The sequence below is a fragment of the Metopolophium dirhodum genome, chromosome 1, assembly GCF_019925205.1.
Source record: "Metopolophium dirhodum isolate CAU chromosome 1, ASM1992520v1, whole genome shotgun sequence".
Lineage (NCBI taxonomy): Eukaryota > Metazoa > Arthropoda > Insecta > Hemiptera > Aphididae > Metopolophium > Metopolophium dirhodum.
Window position 1 is genome coordinate 52,780,950 of NC_083560.1, and position 20,884 is coordinate 52,801,833.

The window sequence follows — 20,884 nt, forward strand, 5'->3', positions numbered from 1 at the left end:
TTGTAAGACAAAGAGACCGCATGTGCGTGTAGCACCCTCTTAATTAATAATATAATAATAATATATAAATGTAAATCGTTGTATTTAAAGAAAACTTACTATTTTTCAAGTGTGTGAGTTATGGGCGCAAACATGGTGCTTGAGACCCGCTTGCCCCAGCCTTAGGACACGGCTCCGCCTCACCGTCACACTTTACCATGGTCTCAATCTCAAATAATCCCCTTTTTTATTTTTACGTTTCTGTGAAGATGGATCAAATAAAATAAAATTGTACGCTGTACATTATTATAATATTCCTACGTCTGTCTCGTATTTGAAATATAGGAATTTTTTTTTTTTTAATTGTTACCTTCATATATAATATAAAACATATTATATTATGTGTACATAGTATACATATTATTTCCTAATTTATTGATTAATTTAGAGATGGCTAATTTCAAATTTGTTTTGGGTACCCATTAGTCATTACTCATTAGGTACCTAAATTATTATGATTTATATTATAATGAATCAGTGGCGTACGCAGGATTTTTCATTGGGGGGGGGGGGGGCTTGAAAATTAGTTACAATTTTATTTTTGTTTTGTCCAGTCTAATAATTTCAGACGTTTATTCGAGGTATTTTAAAATTTTTGTAACTTCAACTTTTCTGGTAGAAAAATTAATGCTCTGATCATAAGGTTCGATGCCCAATGTATGTTTTGGAAGCAAATTGGATGTAGTTGGTACTTTTAGCAGGTCGAAATTGAAAATGCTCAGTGATTTTTAAAATAATTGGAGAAAAAAAATGAAAATTTATTAAAATTGTTTGGTAACCAGCTTGGTTATACCATCCTCACTTGGATTGTATTTGATTAGCTTAAATTTTTTTTCTATAAATGTCAATAAAAATTATTTATCCGGTCAAAAAGCTTAAAAATGTAATACGTAAGTTTTTATTATAGGAAAAATATTAACGATACATAGGTATCATGGTTATTTTTTATAAGCATTTAAAGTTCAAATTTCGTCAAAACCACAGTTAATTTGTATGGCTAGACAATTTAATACCAGGTCTTTCATACAAATAGTTCATACTTTTACCGAAAAATTACAAATAATTTCAGGAAAATTGGTATGCAATTAGAATGTTTTTTTCAAAAACGAAATCATTCTGGTCAGATGTATATGATATTTACGTCTTGCTTACTATTTTTTTTAAGTAATATTATACGGGCAATGGTGAGGGGGGCTTCAGCCCATTAGCCCCCCCCCCCCTGTGGACGCCACTGTAATGAATGATTAAATAGTTTTTTTTCTATTGAACATTACCTAGTTATTGTTAGGGAAATATTATCTAAATTCTACATCTTGATACCTATTTTTGGCAGGGCTTGCAAATGTTATAATAACGTTATATTTGACAAAAAACGATTGCAATTTGTAAACGTAATTATAACGGAAATCGATAATTAAAAAAAATTAAATACCACAATACAAAACAACGATTAACAAAATATATTATATATTATTAAAAACAAAACATAACGCAAAACGTAATTTATAGAATTTCTTTGAACAAAAAATAACGCAAAATGAAATAATTAAAAATCCATTTATTTAAATATTATAGGTATTGGCTTCGTAGAAATATTTATTTCATGCATACGGACATTATAAATGATAAAATTATATTCTGTATCTGGGCCTTTGCCTACCCACATTAGTTATTAGTTATTACTTATTATTAATACATTTAATAGGTACTAACACTATTCTAAACAACAATAGGTAAACACAAAACTTGTATAACGTTTTAATTCTAAATAACGATAAATGCAAAAATTTTGTAACGTTTTAATTGTAATTAACATAAAACGGATTTTTTTTCAAATGCAAGCCTGATACTTTGTGGTGTTTCGGAAAATATGAAAGGGATAAAGAATTGAGGGTTATAAAAACCATAAAAATGACTACTTACTTATTTTTATGAATTATAAATAACTATAATACGAAAAATTAACTAATGATTGATTGCCAAGAACCAATAATAACAAAATAGGTATTAGCATTGATTATAAATACTATTATAATACTATTACTATTATGACTTATGAGTAAACAAAATCAATGGTATTAGGTAGGTATAGAAAATAGGTTTTAGAATCAATTAATAGAATCTACAACTACATTTTTGTTCAAAAGTATGATTTTTGATATTGATTTTTAAAAATAGTTTATCTCAATATCTATAGTTATTTTACAATATAATGTAAATACTGTAATGATGTTATACGCAATTTCATAGTTGATAGAGACCGCTGTTATAAATTTATAATACAGTTATCGCGTAATTTTTATTTTTTACCATTTTTTCTAATTTATCTGCATATTATTAAAACTTAAAAAAATAATACAATAATTATTCAGTACCTATTTTATAAAATCATAATAACAAATTTGATAGGTAATAAAAATTATAAAAAAGGGATAATCGCTCTGTTGTATACAGTAGGTAGGTTACAAGTGGATCACTGTAATGGATGGTATTAGGTAAATTTGAATTAAATTATATAAGATTACTGTATATAAAAAACGATTCTATACGGAGACGGTTTGTCCATCTAGGATATTTTATATTTATATTGTTATTATTTATTAATTAATACGGTTGCGGGGAAGTTGGATTAATATCATAAAATTACAATAAATAAATAAAATCGTTATTCTTAGTAATTTAATATTTAATTTCGTCCAAATTTAAACATAAAAACACTATAAAAAAATTGAGATTTTAGATTTTTTAGTTACAGCATAATCTACTTACGCAGAACTTTGTTTTAAATTTTCAATCCTTATCTATAAAAGTTGAACATTTAAAAAAAAATTGTCAACATTTGAACTTAAAATGCTAAAAAAAAAAAATTGTGACTATAGATATTTGATATTTTTTCAACTGTCAATGTAACTGTATACTATAAGAGCCTTGTATTCCATTTCCAAGCTTTTTAACCCAACGAATACAATTTTATTGAAATTAATAGAAAAAAAATTGGTATTTAAAAATGTTTGTAAACAGCTCAAAACGAATCAAGATATATTTTAATAAATTTTATCAAATATAGGAATTGATAAAATAAACATAAGGTGTAAATTTCAAGTTTTTTTTCTACAGTTCGTTTTTGAATTACAACAAAATAAAAAAACGATTTTGCGTAAAAATTCCCGTTTATTCTTAATTTTTCTTTTGTTTTTTCCGACGCTTTTGAAAACTTGGGAATTTTAAAATTTTACTGAATGCACCAACTAGATTCACTTTTCTATCAAACAAGATACTATTGAAAAAAATCGAAGCATTTTTACTTCCCAGAAAGGTGATAACTGACACTAAAAAAATTAAAATTAAAATTAAAACACATAATTGTAAAATCAATACATTCGCCATCGCTCCGCCCAGAATTTAAAATACAAATAATTATATTTGGACCCGGGGCATCATTTGCGATACGACGTACGCCGAAGAAACATTTGCCATTTGCGTACTTAAAATTCCGTACTATAATTTTTATAATTTTTGACCCGCTAGGAACAACCGAATTTAATACTTAGTTAATCAATGTTGTAATAGAAAATAAATTAATAAATTAAGCCATGAAAAAGTGTTGTGTTTTCTAACCTCCTATTAATAAATTGTGTCAATTAGTCATCAATAACGTTAACATTTCGAAAAAATATAGTGGCAGTGCCCTGATCAATATAATAATATGCGTACCAAAAAAAATTTAAATGACGCACCTGAATTAGGTGAACTTAATCTTACATTAGGTACCTATATAACAATAACAACTAGATTCGTAGGATTTGAAATTTATTATTTGTATAATTTATTATTTAAAAACATTTTAGATTTATATTACAGTTATCAATTCACATTTTAATGTACTTGGATATCTACCATATTTTTCAAAGCTTTATTAACGGCAACTAGCAGCCGCTCAACTCTCAGTCTATCATCAACTGTATGTTCCTCTTCAACAAGTACTTGATCAATAGATCTATTAACTACATATGGAGTAAAAACTAATTTGTGCATACAATTTTCAATATTATTCAAAACATGATTCACCATCTTAAATATTATACGCTTTGGCACGAAATCTCGCACATTTTTCCTGACAAATTCAAAGTAACAACGTGTTAAATTTTTATGCATTTTGACTTGTTTAGAAGATTCTATTGTTTTATCTAGGTCGTTAAGACCTGATAGTATCTGTTTAAATAATTGTTTTGTTCTTTCTTCTTCAGCCCTTGCAAATTCATCATTTGTCAAACCTTTTTTGTTTGTGACATGAGCTGATATAAATGCATCTTGAATCACATCAGAAGATTTAACTAGTTCTAAGATAAAATCTGGATTTGTTGTGTTCAAACATGCCTGATAGGTTTCAATATATGATCTTATAAATTCTTTAATGCTCAGTAATGTGTAATCTATCATTTGGTTCAGCACCAATTTTACCTAAAGTTAAATTATTGTTACTATTTAGTATTTTTATGTTGGCAGGTAGGTAAATGTTACATAATCATGAGGGGTATATATACATATATATTAGGGGACCGAGATCATCTGTGCCATTGATTAGATAATCTTTTCAGATTATTTTAACTTGGTGACAAGTCAATTTAATCAACGAAATGGAGTGATTTAAATTATTAATAAAAACTGTAAAAAATGAACAATTATTCCTTAGATACCAGGGCTAGATTAAGGGGAATGAAAAAGTTGATGAATTGGCCAAATGTCCAAATAAACGTTATAAATAGGTAACAAAGACACCTAACTTAAAACTTTGTGAGCACGCATCATAAACACAAATTGTATCTAGAATGTAAATCATAATTTGCGGAATCAAAAGCAGAAAATTCAAATTACTTTTAAAAACAGTCAAGAAAATGTTTTTAAAAACCCACGAAAAACGGGAATATTTACGCAACACCAGTTTAAAAAAATATATATTTTGATACTGTCTGTTGTGATGAAAAACTGTAGACAGGTTCTGGACATTTGTGGGAAATATTTATTATTGCATATATTTTTAGACATAATATAATTTTACAAATATTTTTCCTCTTTTAAAGCTATACCTATATATATATATAGGCATTTAACATTTTCAACTTTTTTTGTTTATTTTTTATTTCTGTGTGTAACAATTTTTGTTGTTGTTAAAAATGTTGGAGTCTACTGCAAGTTTCCTAATATATTTTTTCTTACTGGTATTAAAAAAAAAAGTTTAACTAAACACAATAAGTTAATTTTTTATAAGTACCTATTGATATTAAAATGTTGAGACTAAATTTAAGGCAATTACCTATATATTTAAATGAAATAAAAAACGGCTAATCATTTAATTGTATTTCAAAAAAATATTAATCGAAGAAACTTGAAACATTCCACCATTACTTCAATGACTTTTTCATTTAAACAATAATGCGATTTTTAAAATATGTAGACTAGTTGATACTACTATACGACAAATTACACAATTCTACTTACTTCAGTTATCAGTTTTGGAAATCTTTTGAGCGTATCCAAAATACTTTGATCGATGGATTCAAAAATTCTCAACATTTCAGCACTGACTAGGTCAACACAAATCATTGCTGGTTCAATAAGATTTTGTAATTGTTTGCCAACCATAATTTTTAATGCCTTCTCGTTAACAAATGAACTTTTGTTGGTCCCAGCTGAATTCAACAAAATGTTACCTATCTTTTCATCGGTCAAGTCAAGAAGTGGATCAATTTTATCTAATTTTTCTACGTATTCATTATGTATGATTTGAGAAATTTTTGCACCCCCCACAAGTGTGCTTTCAGATAAATCTTTTCTATTTCCAGCGACTGTGTCGCAGTATGATTTACACATATCATTTAATAAAACTAAAACAAATGAAACTTTCTGGTCCGGCGTTTTTAATGTTTTTAGTTGGTTTTCTAATCGATCTTTGGTGTCATATAATTCCTTACGCAATACTGGATATGTTTTTTTGATATGCATTAATAGTATATTCTGCAGAGTATTAGCTAACATTTGATTTCCATGTTTTTTGCAAATTTCAGGGTAGTTAACTTTTAGAAATTCTTTCTCGGATTTTAAAGTTTCTTTCATGGATTTGTTGTCAAAAATATCTTTTTGACTTCGGTTTACGACTCCAATTATGCCAAGCTTAACAGGGATTTTGTGACCATTAAGAAGTTCTACTGTGTCTTGTATTGTACCCTTATCGATAAGATCTAGCTTGGTTACTACAGCAACTGTCCTTGTCCCATCTGGGTCGATTTTCCTGGCAATCTTAAGACTCTCGCTAGTAGAGGGGTCTGTATTAGCAGTAACCACTGCCAAAATAATAGAATTTGGTTGTTTTACATAACTTAATATTAATTCTTGAATTCGTTCATCAATGTCTTCGGGCTGGTCACCAACAGGGAGTTTCGTGATTCCCGGTAAATCTACAAAAGTTAGATCATATAAGAGAGTAAATACTTTTAAAACTATCGGTTCATGCGTTATGCCATTATTGTGACCAGCTAGATAATTTGTTCTATTTTCAATTTCGGAACGCACATCGTCAAAATGTTGAAACACAGTGTTAGGCTTGTGTAAAAACCATGCCCATTCTTTTATTTTATCATTTTTCGTTATTTCCAACATAGATTCTCTATCTTCTTTATTATATCTTACTATTTGGAGAATTAGCGGAGCACGAGTTACAATACCAGTTCCTCGTGGTAAGAAAGATTTTCCCACCAAACTTTCGAGTACCGAGCTTTTACCAGAACTTTGAGATCCGACAACAACGATCTGGGGCAAATTAATTTTATGATCACCAATAACTGCAAACACTTCTTGCAACTTGTTGATTGTATGAATTAAGGATTCCATGAATTTGTTTTATTAGCAATTTATACCGAGTAAGTAATTATTAGAATTTGTGTAAGAAAAAAATAAAACATAGGTGTGTAGGTACTTCTGTTAATAATATTTGCAGTGTTGAAAATGTTTGGATGTACTTATTGTAAATAAGCTGTTATAAAATAATAGCCATGGTTACCTTACTTCGTAGACAATAAATAAAAGGGTAGGTATCACGAAGGTACCCATGTCGCTGAAGTATTAGACCTGTAATAGATATTTAACTAGGTACGGCGCATAGGTGATGCATCTATCTAACAGAAATAACTGACAAAATATGTATAGTTCTAACTACAAATAAAAACTAAGTAATACCAACATATGTAATAATATTTCATCGTTTTTCAAAATACATTTTATTTAAAACATAAATACTTACTTATATTAATAGATTAAAAAAAATAATTAGAAGGATTAAAATGATTTGCACAACACTGTGGACATAAGCATCCAGACATTCGGAAATTAATAAGAAAATAAAATATATTATATTTATATTGTTATAAGTTATTACTTATTATTAGGGACCGAATTTATATGCAAATACTGGATATTTTTGAGATTTTTTGGTTAAAGAATACCTACTTCCGTGGAAATATGTTTTAAATTTTCAATCCTTAGATATAAAAATTATACATTTTATACGTTTTTAACTACAAAATAATTATAAATTTTAATTTTGATAAACTTTAAATACTTATAAAATAATTGTGCCTATGTATTATTAATATTTTTCAACTGCAGATATTGTAACAATATATCAGGAGCCTTGCATTAAAACCTAGAAAAAAATGAAATCTGACAATGTCCGTAAACAGCTTAAAAAGAGTCAAAATATTTTCAAATAGATGGTGTATAGAAAATGAAAATGAAAACATTCAGTAAATTTTTCATGTATCTACAGTTATTCGTTTTGAATAACAATAAAATAACAAAACCGCTATAAATGAGAAATATCGAGGGAATATCCAATTTTGTAAAAATATGAACTTCAAACGCTCATAAAAATTTAATTTGATTTGCTAGTAGACATTTGTTTAGTTGATAAAGATAGACAATCTTATGAGGAATCTCGTATTACTTTTTAAACTCTTAGATTTAGATAGAAAAATTTTTATGAATTTCTAACTCAAAATAATTTGCACATTTTCATAAATTTTATGATTTTGCGTAAAAATTCGTGTTATACTTAATTTTTCTTTTGGTTTTTTTGGCGCTTTTGAAAACTACTGGAAAAAATTTACTTTTGACCCCCCAAAGTACCAACTAGTTTCACTTTCCTATCAAAAAAGATACCGTTGAAGAAAATCAAAACACTTTTACTGTCCTGAAAGGCGATGATAAAAAAAAAAAAAATAAAAATAAAAAAAATGGTGGGTAAGTGGATGTTGCTCTGCTATACAATAGGTTACAAGTGGGTCGCTGTAATGGATGGTGTTAAATTTGAATTTAATGATATAATATCATTGTATAAGAAAAACGATTCTGAGCGAAAACGGTCGGTCAGCCTATGATAATACTAAGTAGCAGGTGTATTAGATGATGTTATTGTGTATAAAGTAGTTGATATATTATAAGTTATAACCTATTTACGTTGAACCTTGTTTTCAATTTTCAATCCTTTGCTATAAAATTTGAACATTTTATACATTTTTAACTACAAAATAATTATCAAATTTTAAATTTGATAAATTTTGTCAAAATTCAAAATTTAAATCCTTATAAAAAAAATTGTGCCCATGTATTTTTAATATTTTTCAAATGCTATTGTGACAATATATCAGGGGCCTTGCATTACATTTTCCAACAAATTTTTACCCAACAAATACAATTTTATTCATATTTATAGAAAAAAAAACTAAAAAAATTGAAAACTGATAATTTCCATACAAACAGCTCAAAAAGAGTCAAAATATTTTCAAATGTTAACGTGTATAGAAAATGAATATATGAACATTCAGTACAATTTTCATGTATTCACAGTTATTCGTTTTTTAATAACAATAAGATAATAAAACCGCTACATGAGAAATCGAGTGAATATCCAATATTGTAAAATTTTGAACTTCAAACGCTCATAAATATTTAATTTGATTTGCTAGTAGACATTTTTTTTTTTTGATATAGGTAGATAAACTTATGAATAATCTTGTAGGTATTACATTTTCAAATCTTAGATTTAAAAAGAACAATTTTTATGAATTCTCAACTCAAAATAATTTGCTAATTTTCGTGATTTGTCCGTATTTTGTCAATATTTGAACTTTCAATGGTTATAAAAAAAATTGTGAATATGGAATTTGGATTTTTAATATTTTTCATATGTCATTGTAACAATATAGGTAGTAGGATCCTTGTATTACATTTTCAAGCTTTTTTAACCAACAAATAAAGTTTTATTGACATTCATAGAAATAAATACTAATACAATTGGAAACTGAAAATGTTCCTAAACAGTTTCCAAACAAATCAAAATATATTATCGTGAATAGAAAATGCAAATATAAACAACCAGTTAAAATGTCATGTATATAATATACATTCATTTGTTTTAGAGTTACACCAAAAACCAAAATCGATTTTGTGGAAAAACGATATTGCGTAAAAATTCCCGTTTGTTTTTTCCGGCGCTTTTGAAAACTATTGAGAATTTTAAAATTTGACCTCTCGAATGCACAAAGTAGATTCACTTTCCCATCGAACAAGATAGTAGATACTGTATTTATGCCATAGATAATATAATCTATGATATATGCACACACACTCATGATAATATGATAACGTTATCATTGTATAAGACTACTTTGCGTTTGCATTTGCGTTCAACTTTTTTATCATGATTGTGACAGTCAATAATACCATTTTATTATTATGATTGTGTGCATAGCTTATTTTCGCTCAAAATATAAATTAGTGTTCGTATTCGTGTCGTGCTTCCTATTGTTACTTGTTGCTTTATTGTAGATAAATCGCAATTCAATAAACTACGAGCGCTTTACTCCACTCTACGTAGTTCATTGTGAAATAAGCTAGAACGAACCAAAAATGGAAACAGATAAATATATTACGATTGTTCCTGTTGAGTATCCTCGAAACAGGCAACAGTTCATACGGCCTCCCGATGAATACAGGTAATATTACGATACCTGCAGTGTATTCAGCGATTACCTATACTAATTTAGATTTTTATTTGTGTTAGTGACTTTCCTCAAAACCGGAATTGGCCCCATACGAGAGCAGTAAGGACCGAATCAAGTACTATGCGGAGGAAAGAACTGAAACGATCATTGGAACACAAAAGATCCCACAATCATTCTCGTAATGATCCTATACAATCATGTTCCAAGCCGATAATAAGTGCTCCACTAGCATTCCAAACCGCTCCAAAACCTATAAAGAAACGTGAGTATTATTATAATAAATTAAATTAAATAGTTATATATATAACTGTCAATTATTGATTATGTCTCCGTGGTTTGCATTATTTGTTTTGCACCCCTTAAATTAGGCCTATGGTATAAATATTTTGTTAAATAATAATTGTTGTGTAACCTACCTATTGTTTAAATTATAATTTAAAATAAAAATGCTAAAATTATTTGAATAAATGTATTAATTAGTCTTTTCAACACCTTTAAAATACATTTTAACATATTATCTAAATGTATAAAGTGAACTACCATACTTAAGATTAATTGTTTATAGCGCTCAGTGTATATATTTACACAATGGCTGATATAGTCTTACATATGGATATAGAAGATGCAAACACAACTACAGTATCAGATCTTGTTGATATTATAATAATGCAAAAAAATTTGGGATTATCAAGAATCGCAAAGAATATTTTTACAATTTGGATGAAATCAAACGTTTTAGGTAAATAAATATCGAGTATAATATAATATAATTTACTTAGTACCCATAAATTTATTTTTATTTTTCAGAAATCCAGTTAAAACCACATCACAAATTATTGACAGTTTTTCAAAAATGGCCTACACTCGAAGAAAAATACTGCACTCAAACCAAAAAAGTTATTTTCAAAGAACCCATTTTGAGTTTTCAAAGAAATGTTTTTTTTCCCAGAAAAGATGAAGAAAAAATTAAGTAAGTGTACTTACTTTGCATATATTTCAACAATTTTTTTTAAAATTATATTTGTTGAAGGGACCAAAAAATTATTGAGCTATTGTATGCTGAAGCTAAATATAATGTATTACAAGGTCGGTATCCTGTTGAAGTGAACCACTGTTTGATGTTAGCTAGTTTGCAGTGCCGTATAGAATTAGGTCCAAACAATTTACAACAGTACACCTCAAGTTTTTTTAGGTATAATTTTTATCAAGATTCTAAGTCAATATTGTTGTATTTAAAACATAAGAACATTGTTTTTATATTAACTAATTATTGCAATAACCTTATAGAGATAACCGGGAAAGATTTTTACCATCCCATCTATACAAAAGCTGGTCATCATGGTTAAACCTTGATAGAAAAAGTACACCTCATTCTCGGCTAGCAGACCATTTAAAACATATACAGATAACTGGATCTGATCGTAGACTTTACCACAAATATTTAGAGTGCTGTTACATGCTACCATTTTATGGGTAAGAATTATAGATGTTTAATTTTATAAAATAACTAAAATTTAAACAAAAAGAATTTGGATAAAACAAATCATAATATATTACATTACTTCACACTAGAGTTGTCGAATCTAGGAAAACAAATCCACAAAGCTATACTTAACCTATTGGATACAGCTGTCAAAATAATAATTTATAATAATAATAAAAATATACAATTTTAATGATAATTGTTAAATTATATTATTAAAATATCGATAAATAGGTACATATTAAATATATTTATATTATATGATACCTATTGCTATATAAGTATTTATTTATTTATAAACGTGTAGGTTCCCTTTAGTAATAATAGCACAATAAGTAAAATCTCAATTTTACAAATATAACAGTGAAATTGCATACAATTAAAACTGGTGAACACAAATTTGTTATGTTGTCTCAGTCTTACTAATGCATAACATGGCCAATTATACATTCAGAATAGTCCTTTTTACTGTTATTTATTTTATACATTAGATTGAGTTCATCTATTATCAAATTTAAAAGTTAGATAATTATCTAAGAATCCACACAAGCTTTTCTTTTTTCATAACATTTTAATTTCGAAACAAAAGTTATAAGCACTTTAAAATGTACAATCAATTTACAGTTTTAAAATGATCACAACTAAAGTTCGGAATTGTTCTATTAAGACACATAAAATAAAATATAATGCTAATATTCTCCTTATATTCTCTTAAAAATTAAAATAATATGCAATAATAATCAACAAACTCAATTATATGTATAATTATTTAATTTTTTTTACAATTGTTGAATCAGTTGTTTCATTGCATGTTTGGATTATTCATGTGTAGATCTACATATTTTAAGAGAATCCCAACTTGCCCATCTTTTAAAATAGTTTTTAATAGCGGTACACATTTTAGGAATCAATAGAAATCAGTAAGAAAAGTTATTTTTATTTTATTGGGACTAATTAGGTTTTTCAAACGACTGATTCAATTAGGTATACACTAACATAATGAAATAATTGCTCTATAGTAACCGTTAAAATAGTGTCTTACGTGTTGAATGGTTCTACCCATTGTTAAAATTAAAATTAACAGATTTTTTTATTTTATTCATTTTAAAAACTTAAAAACACGTAATTGCAAAACATATCTACATTTATACAATAACGATATGTAAAAACATATAAATCTTGACTTAAATCATAACTTACTATACAATTAAAACATTGTAAAAAGTAACCATCAATGTGAGACCCATTACATATTGATCCTTAAGGGTCCTGGTCTTTCAACTTTTTTTTTTATATCTGAGCTCAAGTAAATAAAAATATCGTAAAACCTTAACCAACTTATAACATTAAAAAATTCTTATGTCTAAGTCCCAATTATTATTATTATTATTCATTTAATTCACAAAAAAAGAATACTAGGTCTCGCTGAGTATTCTCGTGTGGAGGCCCAGGATAAAAACTCATGCGCTAAACTTATACTGAATTTAAGTCAAGGCTGAGTAGGTCAATGATTTTTTTTCAATTCAGTTTAATTAAGTTATTATGCATCAATAAAAAATAGTTAAAAGCCCGGTTAAAAGTAAATTAAATTTTTGGTTAACTTAGTTAAACATTTTTTTTAAATTTATTGTTTTTTATACAACGCTAGCATAGTTTATTTTTTACCAACCCAAAACTAACTTATAGATTATTGTGTTTATACTTTTTACAGTATGTCATTCAAATTTTTCTTTCTAAAAATAGAACAATAGTAGTTGTCTATCTAATAAATAATAATTAATAATTAATTAATATTATTTAATTAAGCATTATATACATATAGATATTATTATTGAAAGTGTACGTTTTTAATAAAGTATTAAAATAGAGATAAAATGATAAGCCCACATCTCACAAAAGCAAAAAGTTCCAAAAGCAACTAGTTAAGTTAAAAAGTTAAAATTAAATTAACTTTTTACTTAACTTTAACTTTTTAACTCGTTAATGCCCTGCCTTGAATTGAAGTACAGTACAACTAGAATTTCCTCAGAGTTTATTTTATGTTTATATGTTTATTGCTTATCAAATAAACATTTAGTTAGGTATTTCACAACTTATAATAATTAATTCAAAATGTGTTTAGGTGTGCTTTTTTCCATGGTCAAATTGAACAACCTGTTCGAGGTTTGATGTCTTTAATTAACCATAAAGATGTTCCTATTTACATTGCAGTCAACACCGAAGGAGTTTATATCTTGGACTGTGTGGAAAATGTAATTTCTTACAAATTTCTGTAATAGTTTGTAGATTATCTAATTTTATAATTTAATCATTTCAGAGTTTATTGCTGGGTCTTAAGTATCAAGATTTTTCATGGGAATTCGCTAAGCCATCTCAAGAAGATAATGATCATTGTTTACCATGTATATTTCTACAGTTTTTAGTATTAGAAAACGGAACAAGAGTTTCAAAAATTTTACAAGTGTTTTCTAAACAAGTAAATATAGCGATTAATATTTAACTGATGTTTCATAATACATAAACCATTAAGTTGATTTTCAAAATACTCTATTTTTTAGGCTGTCATGATCGATGCACTAATTGCCTGTTTCGTTGAAGATTTTAGACACAAATTAGCTATGAATGAATATGACGATGTAGATAGAACTGGCGGCTTTGAACATATTTCTGTTGGCGATGGTAATCAACTTAATTATTTATATGTCAAAAATTTTAATTTAATATGTTATGAATAGGATCGCAAGTACCTTTGGCACATTTGTTCCGCAGCGAACCACAATCGCGATTGTGTAATAAACTAAATAAGTTGACACTGGCTACATTTGACGAAGATGGTATGTTTATAATATTCATCCATATTAAACGGATCATCTTTTTACAGCTTGTTAGCACATATATTCATCATTTAGAAAGTTGTTTATAATATAGTTAATTTGATCACACACCATTATGCATGGTTTGTATACTACTTTTGAATTTAATCTACGGCAATGGACTAAAGTAAGTTTCTAATGAGTTGGAATTAAGCTTTATTATTAGTGTTGTTATATTTAGCTAGTTTGGATTTAACCAAATAATTAATTATATTAACAATACGTAATAAGTAATAATCAACTGGAATACAATAAAATGTAGGAGTCAAATATTATTTTAACTCTTCACACTAACATATTAAAATAATTTTAGCACTTGATATTTGTAACTTTATCAAATAAAGAAATTAGTATCGGCTAATCTAATATATTAAATGGACATATACTAACAAAATATATTTGAAAATATTATACAAATTTAAAACAATAATAATTATTATTATCAGAAGTATCTGTAATTCTGACCATTGTATGAATTTTTAGAAAATTTAAATGTGGAACGCACTAATAATATTATATTACTTTATTTATGGTTTTTTATCGCCTTTGCCCATCTTAAATAGCCTCGATTATAATATATTGTAGATACTACCCTCTAGGTACTTACTTCAGTATATTGAATTAGATTTTATTTGTTCTATGAACGACTTTAAAAATGTGCGTTCAACTTTTAAGTAAACAATGTGTATTGACAATCTACAAAAGTACACAATTTCATGGAAAGGTAAATAAAAAAATATTATATGCAACTGTAAATAATGCACCTTAAATTGTATTACAATTTACAATATTATAATTTAAAATTGTTAATTCAATAAAATTATACCCAAAACTATTTTGTAATTTGTTGCTATGCCGTGTTGACGCACTGTTGTGGTTAGGTATTTTAAATATTGAAATAAAACATAAAACTAAATATTTTAGTACTATTTCAATTCCACTATCGTATTCAGCATTATTATAAATTATTATTTAATAATATTAAAATATTTTATACTCTTGACTGTATTCAATTAAATAAACCTAATTATTGTCAACATGAACCAAACTTATAATATATGATATAATTAATTTTAAATTATATTTAATACAAATATTCAAAGTGTATATATTTACACTAATTAGTTTTAAAAAAAAATGGTGTCAATAAATTTTTCAGCCTCCTCTCTACAGGAACATGTTTGAAATTATCAGGAAAAGTCGCCCACTCCAATAAAAATGTCTAGTATAGTGATAGTTGCAATAACAGAATTGAGTTTATTCTAAGATTGTAAAAGTGGCAGTGAATAGTGACTGCCCGATAATTACCATTTATTTTATTTAAATATTATACTTTATACAGAGTAAATAAATTTGACAAATTAAATAACTTTTGTTCCAAACAATAATATATTTTTTTTTTATGTATAATTTATTGACTTTTACTAGGTAGTATTATGTCATATTTATTTTTATCTTTTAATACTGAAAATAAAAAAATTAAAATCTGATAAACAATTTTATGGAAAGATTCAAAATAGTCAATTTGTAAATCTGGTGTTCATTGTAAAAAATTTTATTTAATTCATGTAGTTTTTTTTTTAATTATTTAAAATCTTATTATTTTTGTTAAATAAAGTTGATCCAGAAATAAAACATTTTAATTGTAATAAAACATTTTAAATTCAAAAAATATTAACTTTTTTAATAATATTTCATGAGCACTTTTAAATAGGTATTCATATCTATACGAGCGAATACAGTTAGTCAGATTATGATATTACTAAGTATATTTGATGATATTATTGTGAATAAAGTAATTTATATATTTACCTATTTAAGTGGAACCTTGTTTTAAATTTTCAATCCTTAGCTATTAAAGTTGAACATTTTATACATTTTTAACTACAAAATAATTATTAAATTTTGTCAAAATATGAACTTTAAATGCTTATAAAAAAAATTGTGCCTATGTGTTTTTAATATTTTTCAACTGCTATTGTAACATTATATCAGGAGCCTTGTATTAAATTTTTACGCTTTTTTACCCAAATAACCCAAAAATAATAATAAAAAAAATACTCATTATTGTAAAATTCATAGTTCCACTCAGAATCTAAAATAAAAATTAAAACATTATACATTCAATGAAAACATCAATAAATTATATAAAACAAGAACATTTTAAAAATATCGTTTAGATAAAAGTTTTCTTTTGTCAGGTTTTCCTGTTAGACCCGGTTATATGATAATTTGATTATCTTTACCTTAATGTACGCTTTCCAATTTGCAAATTTCAGCCTCAAAATATACTGCTCTGAAACCAGTATCAGTGGTTGGCTGCAACAAGTTTATGATCATAAAGCTGTTCCATAGCAGAGCAATCATGTGGCTCGTTGCAATAACTAACCGTACCTTTAGCTTTTCATCATGTTTTCATAACCAATTAGTTTGTTTTTTTACATACCTTACTAAAAATAATTTTGTTTTTGTACCTTAACTAATATATTATACATATTATATTATTTTCAATTATATTACACAAAAGATAATAACATATGCATACTTTTTTTTTTTTATAGGTCATTGTATCGGACAAATGGGATCTTGGTCATTCAGCTACTGAAAGTGGATACTTAATATAATATACTTTAATTTTTTTCTACTGATCTCTATACCGCTATCCTTTTCTTTAATTCACATTTCTTCTACTTCTTACCATTGAATACTATTGTATCAAGATATAATACATGTGATTACCTTCTCCTAGTCAATTTTGCTTACTTTGTTTTAATTTAGTTTAAAATAAGTTTTAAAGAGTTTTTTTATGTAGGTTTATATATTTTAATTTAGTTACCATTAATTTAAATAAATATTTAAAGGGCAACTCAATAAAATACTATTTTTCCAGGGCATTTCCCAGTCAAAGTATACCTTGTACTTAGTAAATAGGGCATTACAATTGTTCTGATAATGTAATAGTTGACTTATGTTGCTTGTGTTTGTTTTATAAAGTAATAATACAGATTTATACTCTATTATACACAAGAAATAACTTGGGCCGACTTGTGTTCATGTCATTGTTCTGTATATCAGCTATTGGTGGATGATAAAGTAAGTCAAACAGTTGTGTGCGACCTTTAAGTCAATGACAAAACTGGTTGCCAACCTGGGCTGCTTCTAATGTTGAATAGAGTATTTAATTACTAATATGAAACTACTATTTACTTGTCTGTTTGTATTTCAATTATCCAAATAAAATTCTCAATATAATTTGTACAATCGTACATAATATTATGTGTACTAGTACTACTTGTGCAGTGCAGTCATGTATAATATTATAATGTTTTTTAAGAGTTTGTGTAATTTACAAATTAAACTAAAATGTAAGATATATTTAAATTTAATAGTATATAACTGACTAAAACTAAGTATTAAATAAAGCAAAAACAATTTTATTGAAGATTATTTCTTAATGCCTTAATTACACATGTGTATTAAGTTATTAGTATTAAAGGAGATGTATAAACTTTTGCTTAAATGTTCTAAATTCTAAGATCTGATAAATAATAGCTTATAAACTAATAACATACATTCGGATTATTCAAGTAGTTATTTAATTACATTTTAAATTTGTTATTGTTTGTTATGTGATATGATGCTTCCTAAATTTGTTAATTTTTAATGTATAGTTATTGATCCAAATAGTGATATTATTGATATTAATATTATTTGATTTATTTATAGGTGTTATATAAGTTTTAACATATAAGTTGTATGTTTAAATGTAGTTTAGATATGAAATTGCAGTGTTTAATAAATAATAACTTCATCAATTAATTTTATAATTGTTTTTTTTTTTTCAATATAGATTTAATTCCTCTTATGTTTAGCGCAAACATTATTTATATTGTGTTTTATTAAGTTAACATTTGTAGTGATTGCTGTGCAGGACATTGCGATCTATACCACAATGATTATTTAAGCCATGTATCATGTTTGTTATTGTCTTGAGACGTATTGTTGAGAAAGATAGGTATTTGAAATAATTGAACACTTAATTATTATTTAACAATATAACAAAACACTTTATAACTGTACATTAAATAACTAGATGCACTGTCGTAGGCTTATTGGACCTTTAACAAGTGCTGACTTTTAAGTAATGCTAGGCGCTCTACCTGTATTTATGAGGGTTCTCACAATGACGTATGGAAGCGTGATATTCAATATTCTAATTTTACCTCCCATTACTGTTAACTTGCATTATTATGTGAATAGGTAAAAACAACTTGTTGTTTTCACCTTTGATCCAAGTTTCCTGTTATTTAAGCTTTTGCGTACACCATATATTGAATATTACTATCTTCATTAAATCTCATAAATATATTACTGTATAATTTATTATTCTAAATTACATTGGAAAAATAATTATATTATACTTTTGGGTTTATAACACATTCTTTATTATTTCTTGTTTTCTTTGTGTGGTATTGTCACTTAGGATTACTTACACTTCAGTTGCATAATTTATTAAACAATAATAATAACAATAAAGTTATTCAATATCCTAGGTTAAAATATAAAAAAAATGCTAATATAATATATACGCCATGGTGGCCATTTCATAATAAAGAATACATTTACAATGTGAAGCTAATATTATGCTCTCTTCGCGGCCAAAATTCTTTACCTTATAAAATATCAAATGTACTAAATAAAACTTAAAATATTACTAATAAAAATAAATTAATACATATGAATAACAATGTGTATTCTTTTGAAATTTAAAAGATTTTATATCAAATAAATACATATCTTACTACTACCATACAACAATAACTAAGAAGACCACCAAATTGGTTTTTGTTATTTCTAATTTCTAAAGTCGATGAAAGAAGAGATGTATGATAAATGATAACACACTGGTCGTTCACCAGATCAATGACTTCATTATCAATTTTAATAGGATGCTGTGCAGTTGGAAATATTAGTATGATATAACATATTGATTATTGTTCACTTTGAATTTAGGAAAAATACCTATTGCGAATATGAAATAGTACAATATTGAACACTATCAATGGATCAATATTAAACTGAAAATAGACCATGTTTATTATTTCCAAATAATGAGATAATTACATACCTTATTATAGATGGATGTCCTATTTTGTAATATACTCTGAACTGGATAAATATTGAAATAACTGAATATGACAACTTATTTTGAGGAATTGAAATTATTTATGAAACACAATTGTAATATTATATTTTTATCTATAATTATTCCTTGTAAATTATGCCGCTATAGTATGTTAGATTAAATTTTATATTAAGAACAATTTTATCTACTACCCTACTACCCAAAAAAATATTCATAATAATATCATATATATTCATACTTTGGACATGTACAATATAAATAAAAAATTTCTTTGGGGACACACTGGTTGAGAACCACTGCTCTAAACCACCTACACTCGGAGATAACGTAGATGATTCAATTAGTATTTATATTAGCGATTCCCAAACTTTCATTACCACGGCACACTTTGGAAAAAGTTTCGTGTTTCGTGGAACCCCAATGTCTGTAAAACAAATATTTTAAAGCAACATTTTACTAGTTACTATTATTTAGATGAACTTTTTTTTCCAAGTATAATATCAAATAATTTTCCCGATATTCACATACATCTGGCGGAATCTTTTGAGATTGTCCTACAGAACCCTTAGGTAATCAGCAAGGATTCTTCTTAAGGGGACTCCACTCTACCATTTTTTTTTGAGCAAAATATACCTATACTAGTTCCAATGTAGTGAATTTAATTTCACTCCGATAATAATTTTTAAAATATATTAGAATTTATTATGTAGTCTATTTTGAATTCTTTGAGTCAGAATTATAAAAAAATGTTAAAACTATTTTTTCTCCAAAATTTCTAAAAATACGAGTTTTTTTATAGATTTTAAGTGAGATTTGTTCTTTTTAAGAACAATAAATTTAAAATGTGGCTCAAAGGATCTAATGTAATCTTAACATCAAAATAAACCATGTCATAAATCAAGTCGGTATGTTGGAACTCGTTTAGGATCGAATTATAACCTTTTTCCATGAAATAATTTTGATGTTATGGGTTTTATGACACATGTATGCAAGTGAGTAACGCTTACACCATTGACTGCGGAGGAATTTTTAATATAGACTTCATAATAAAATCAAATATTAAAAAAAAACTATGATTAGAGTAAGACACGAGGCAGTACGTTGGGAACAGGCATAGGTGTATTTTGCTCCAATAAACTGTGGCGTGGAATCTCTTAAGATAAAAATGTACATTTAATTTTTTAGTAAATACCTAATTGAAATAAAATATTTCACAAATAAGCTTGAATCAAGACATATTGTTATATGTGTATAAAATTGTATTGACTTGAAATTTAAGTTTATT

At 26.4% G+C, this 20,884-nt stretch overlaps 2 protein-coding genes across 3 annotated transcripts; one reads left to right on the forward strand and one right to left on the reverse strand.

Annotated features, from left to right (window-relative positions):
* Positions 1–3,915: 3,915 nt before the first annotated feature.
* LOC132937055 (dynamin-1-like protein) lies at positions 3,916–6,927 on the reverse strand. The gene is made up of 2 exons (XM_061003889.1): positions 5,539–6,927; positions 3,916–4,500 (listed from the first exon to the last, which is right to left on the reverse strand). The coding sequence occupies exons 1-2, from the start codon at positions 6,925–6,927 to the stop codon at positions 3,916–3,918; spliced, it is 1,974 nt and encodes a 657-aa protein (XP_060859872.1).
* Positions 6,928–9,789: 2,862 nt separating this feature from the next.
* On the forward strand, positions 9,790–18,818 carry LOC132934677 (FERM domain-containing protein 8). Of its 2 annotated transcripts, none has more exons than XR_009663059.1 (11): positions 9,790–10,088; positions 10,157–10,359; positions 10,663–10,836; positions 10,905–11,067; positions 11,128–11,289; positions 11,385–11,570; positions 13,703–13,832; positions 13,898–14,056; positions 14,139–14,259; positions 14,316–14,580; positions 17,015–18,818. XR_009663059.1 is itself a non-coding variant. In XM_061001001.1 (11 exons), exons 1-11 carry the CDS (start codon positions 10,003–10,005, stop codon positions 17,056–17,058), a joined length of 1,527 nt encoding a protein of 508 aa, XP_060856984.1. In that variant the 5' UTR covers positions 9,790–10,002; the 3' UTR covers positions 17,059–18,812. The 2 variants fall into 2 exon arrangements, 1 of the variants encoding a protein (XP_060856984.1); XM_061001001.1 differs by having other exon boundaries at positions 14,316–14,414; positions 17,015–18,812.
* Positions 18,819–20,884: the final 2,066 nt, after the last annotated feature.

What these genes read in the sequence shown, in the direction of transcription:
- LOC132937055 (XM_061003889.1), bottom strand. Translation starts at nt 6,927, where the DNA reads ATGGAATCCTTAATTCATACAATCAACAAGTTGCAAGAAGTGTTTGCA. An exon ending in TTCCAAAACTGATAACTGAA is followed by an intron (nt 4,501 to 5,538) that starts GTAAGTAGAATT and finishes ATTTAACTTTAG; the next exon opens with GTAAAATTGGTGCTGAACCA.
- LOC132934677 (XM_061001001.1), top strand. Translation starts at nt 10,003, where the DNA reads ATGGAAACAGATAAATATATTACGATTGTTCCTGTTGAGTATCCTCGA. An exon ending in ACATATTTCTGTTGGCGATG is followed by an intron (nt 14,260 to 14,315) that starts GTAATCAACTTA and finishes TGTTATGAATAG; the next exon opens with GATCGCAAGTACCTTTGGCA. An exon ending in GGCTACATTTGACGAAGATG is followed by an intron (nt 14,415 to 17,014) that starts GTATGTTTATAA and finishes TTTTTTTTATAG; the next exon opens with GTCATTGTATCGGACAAATG.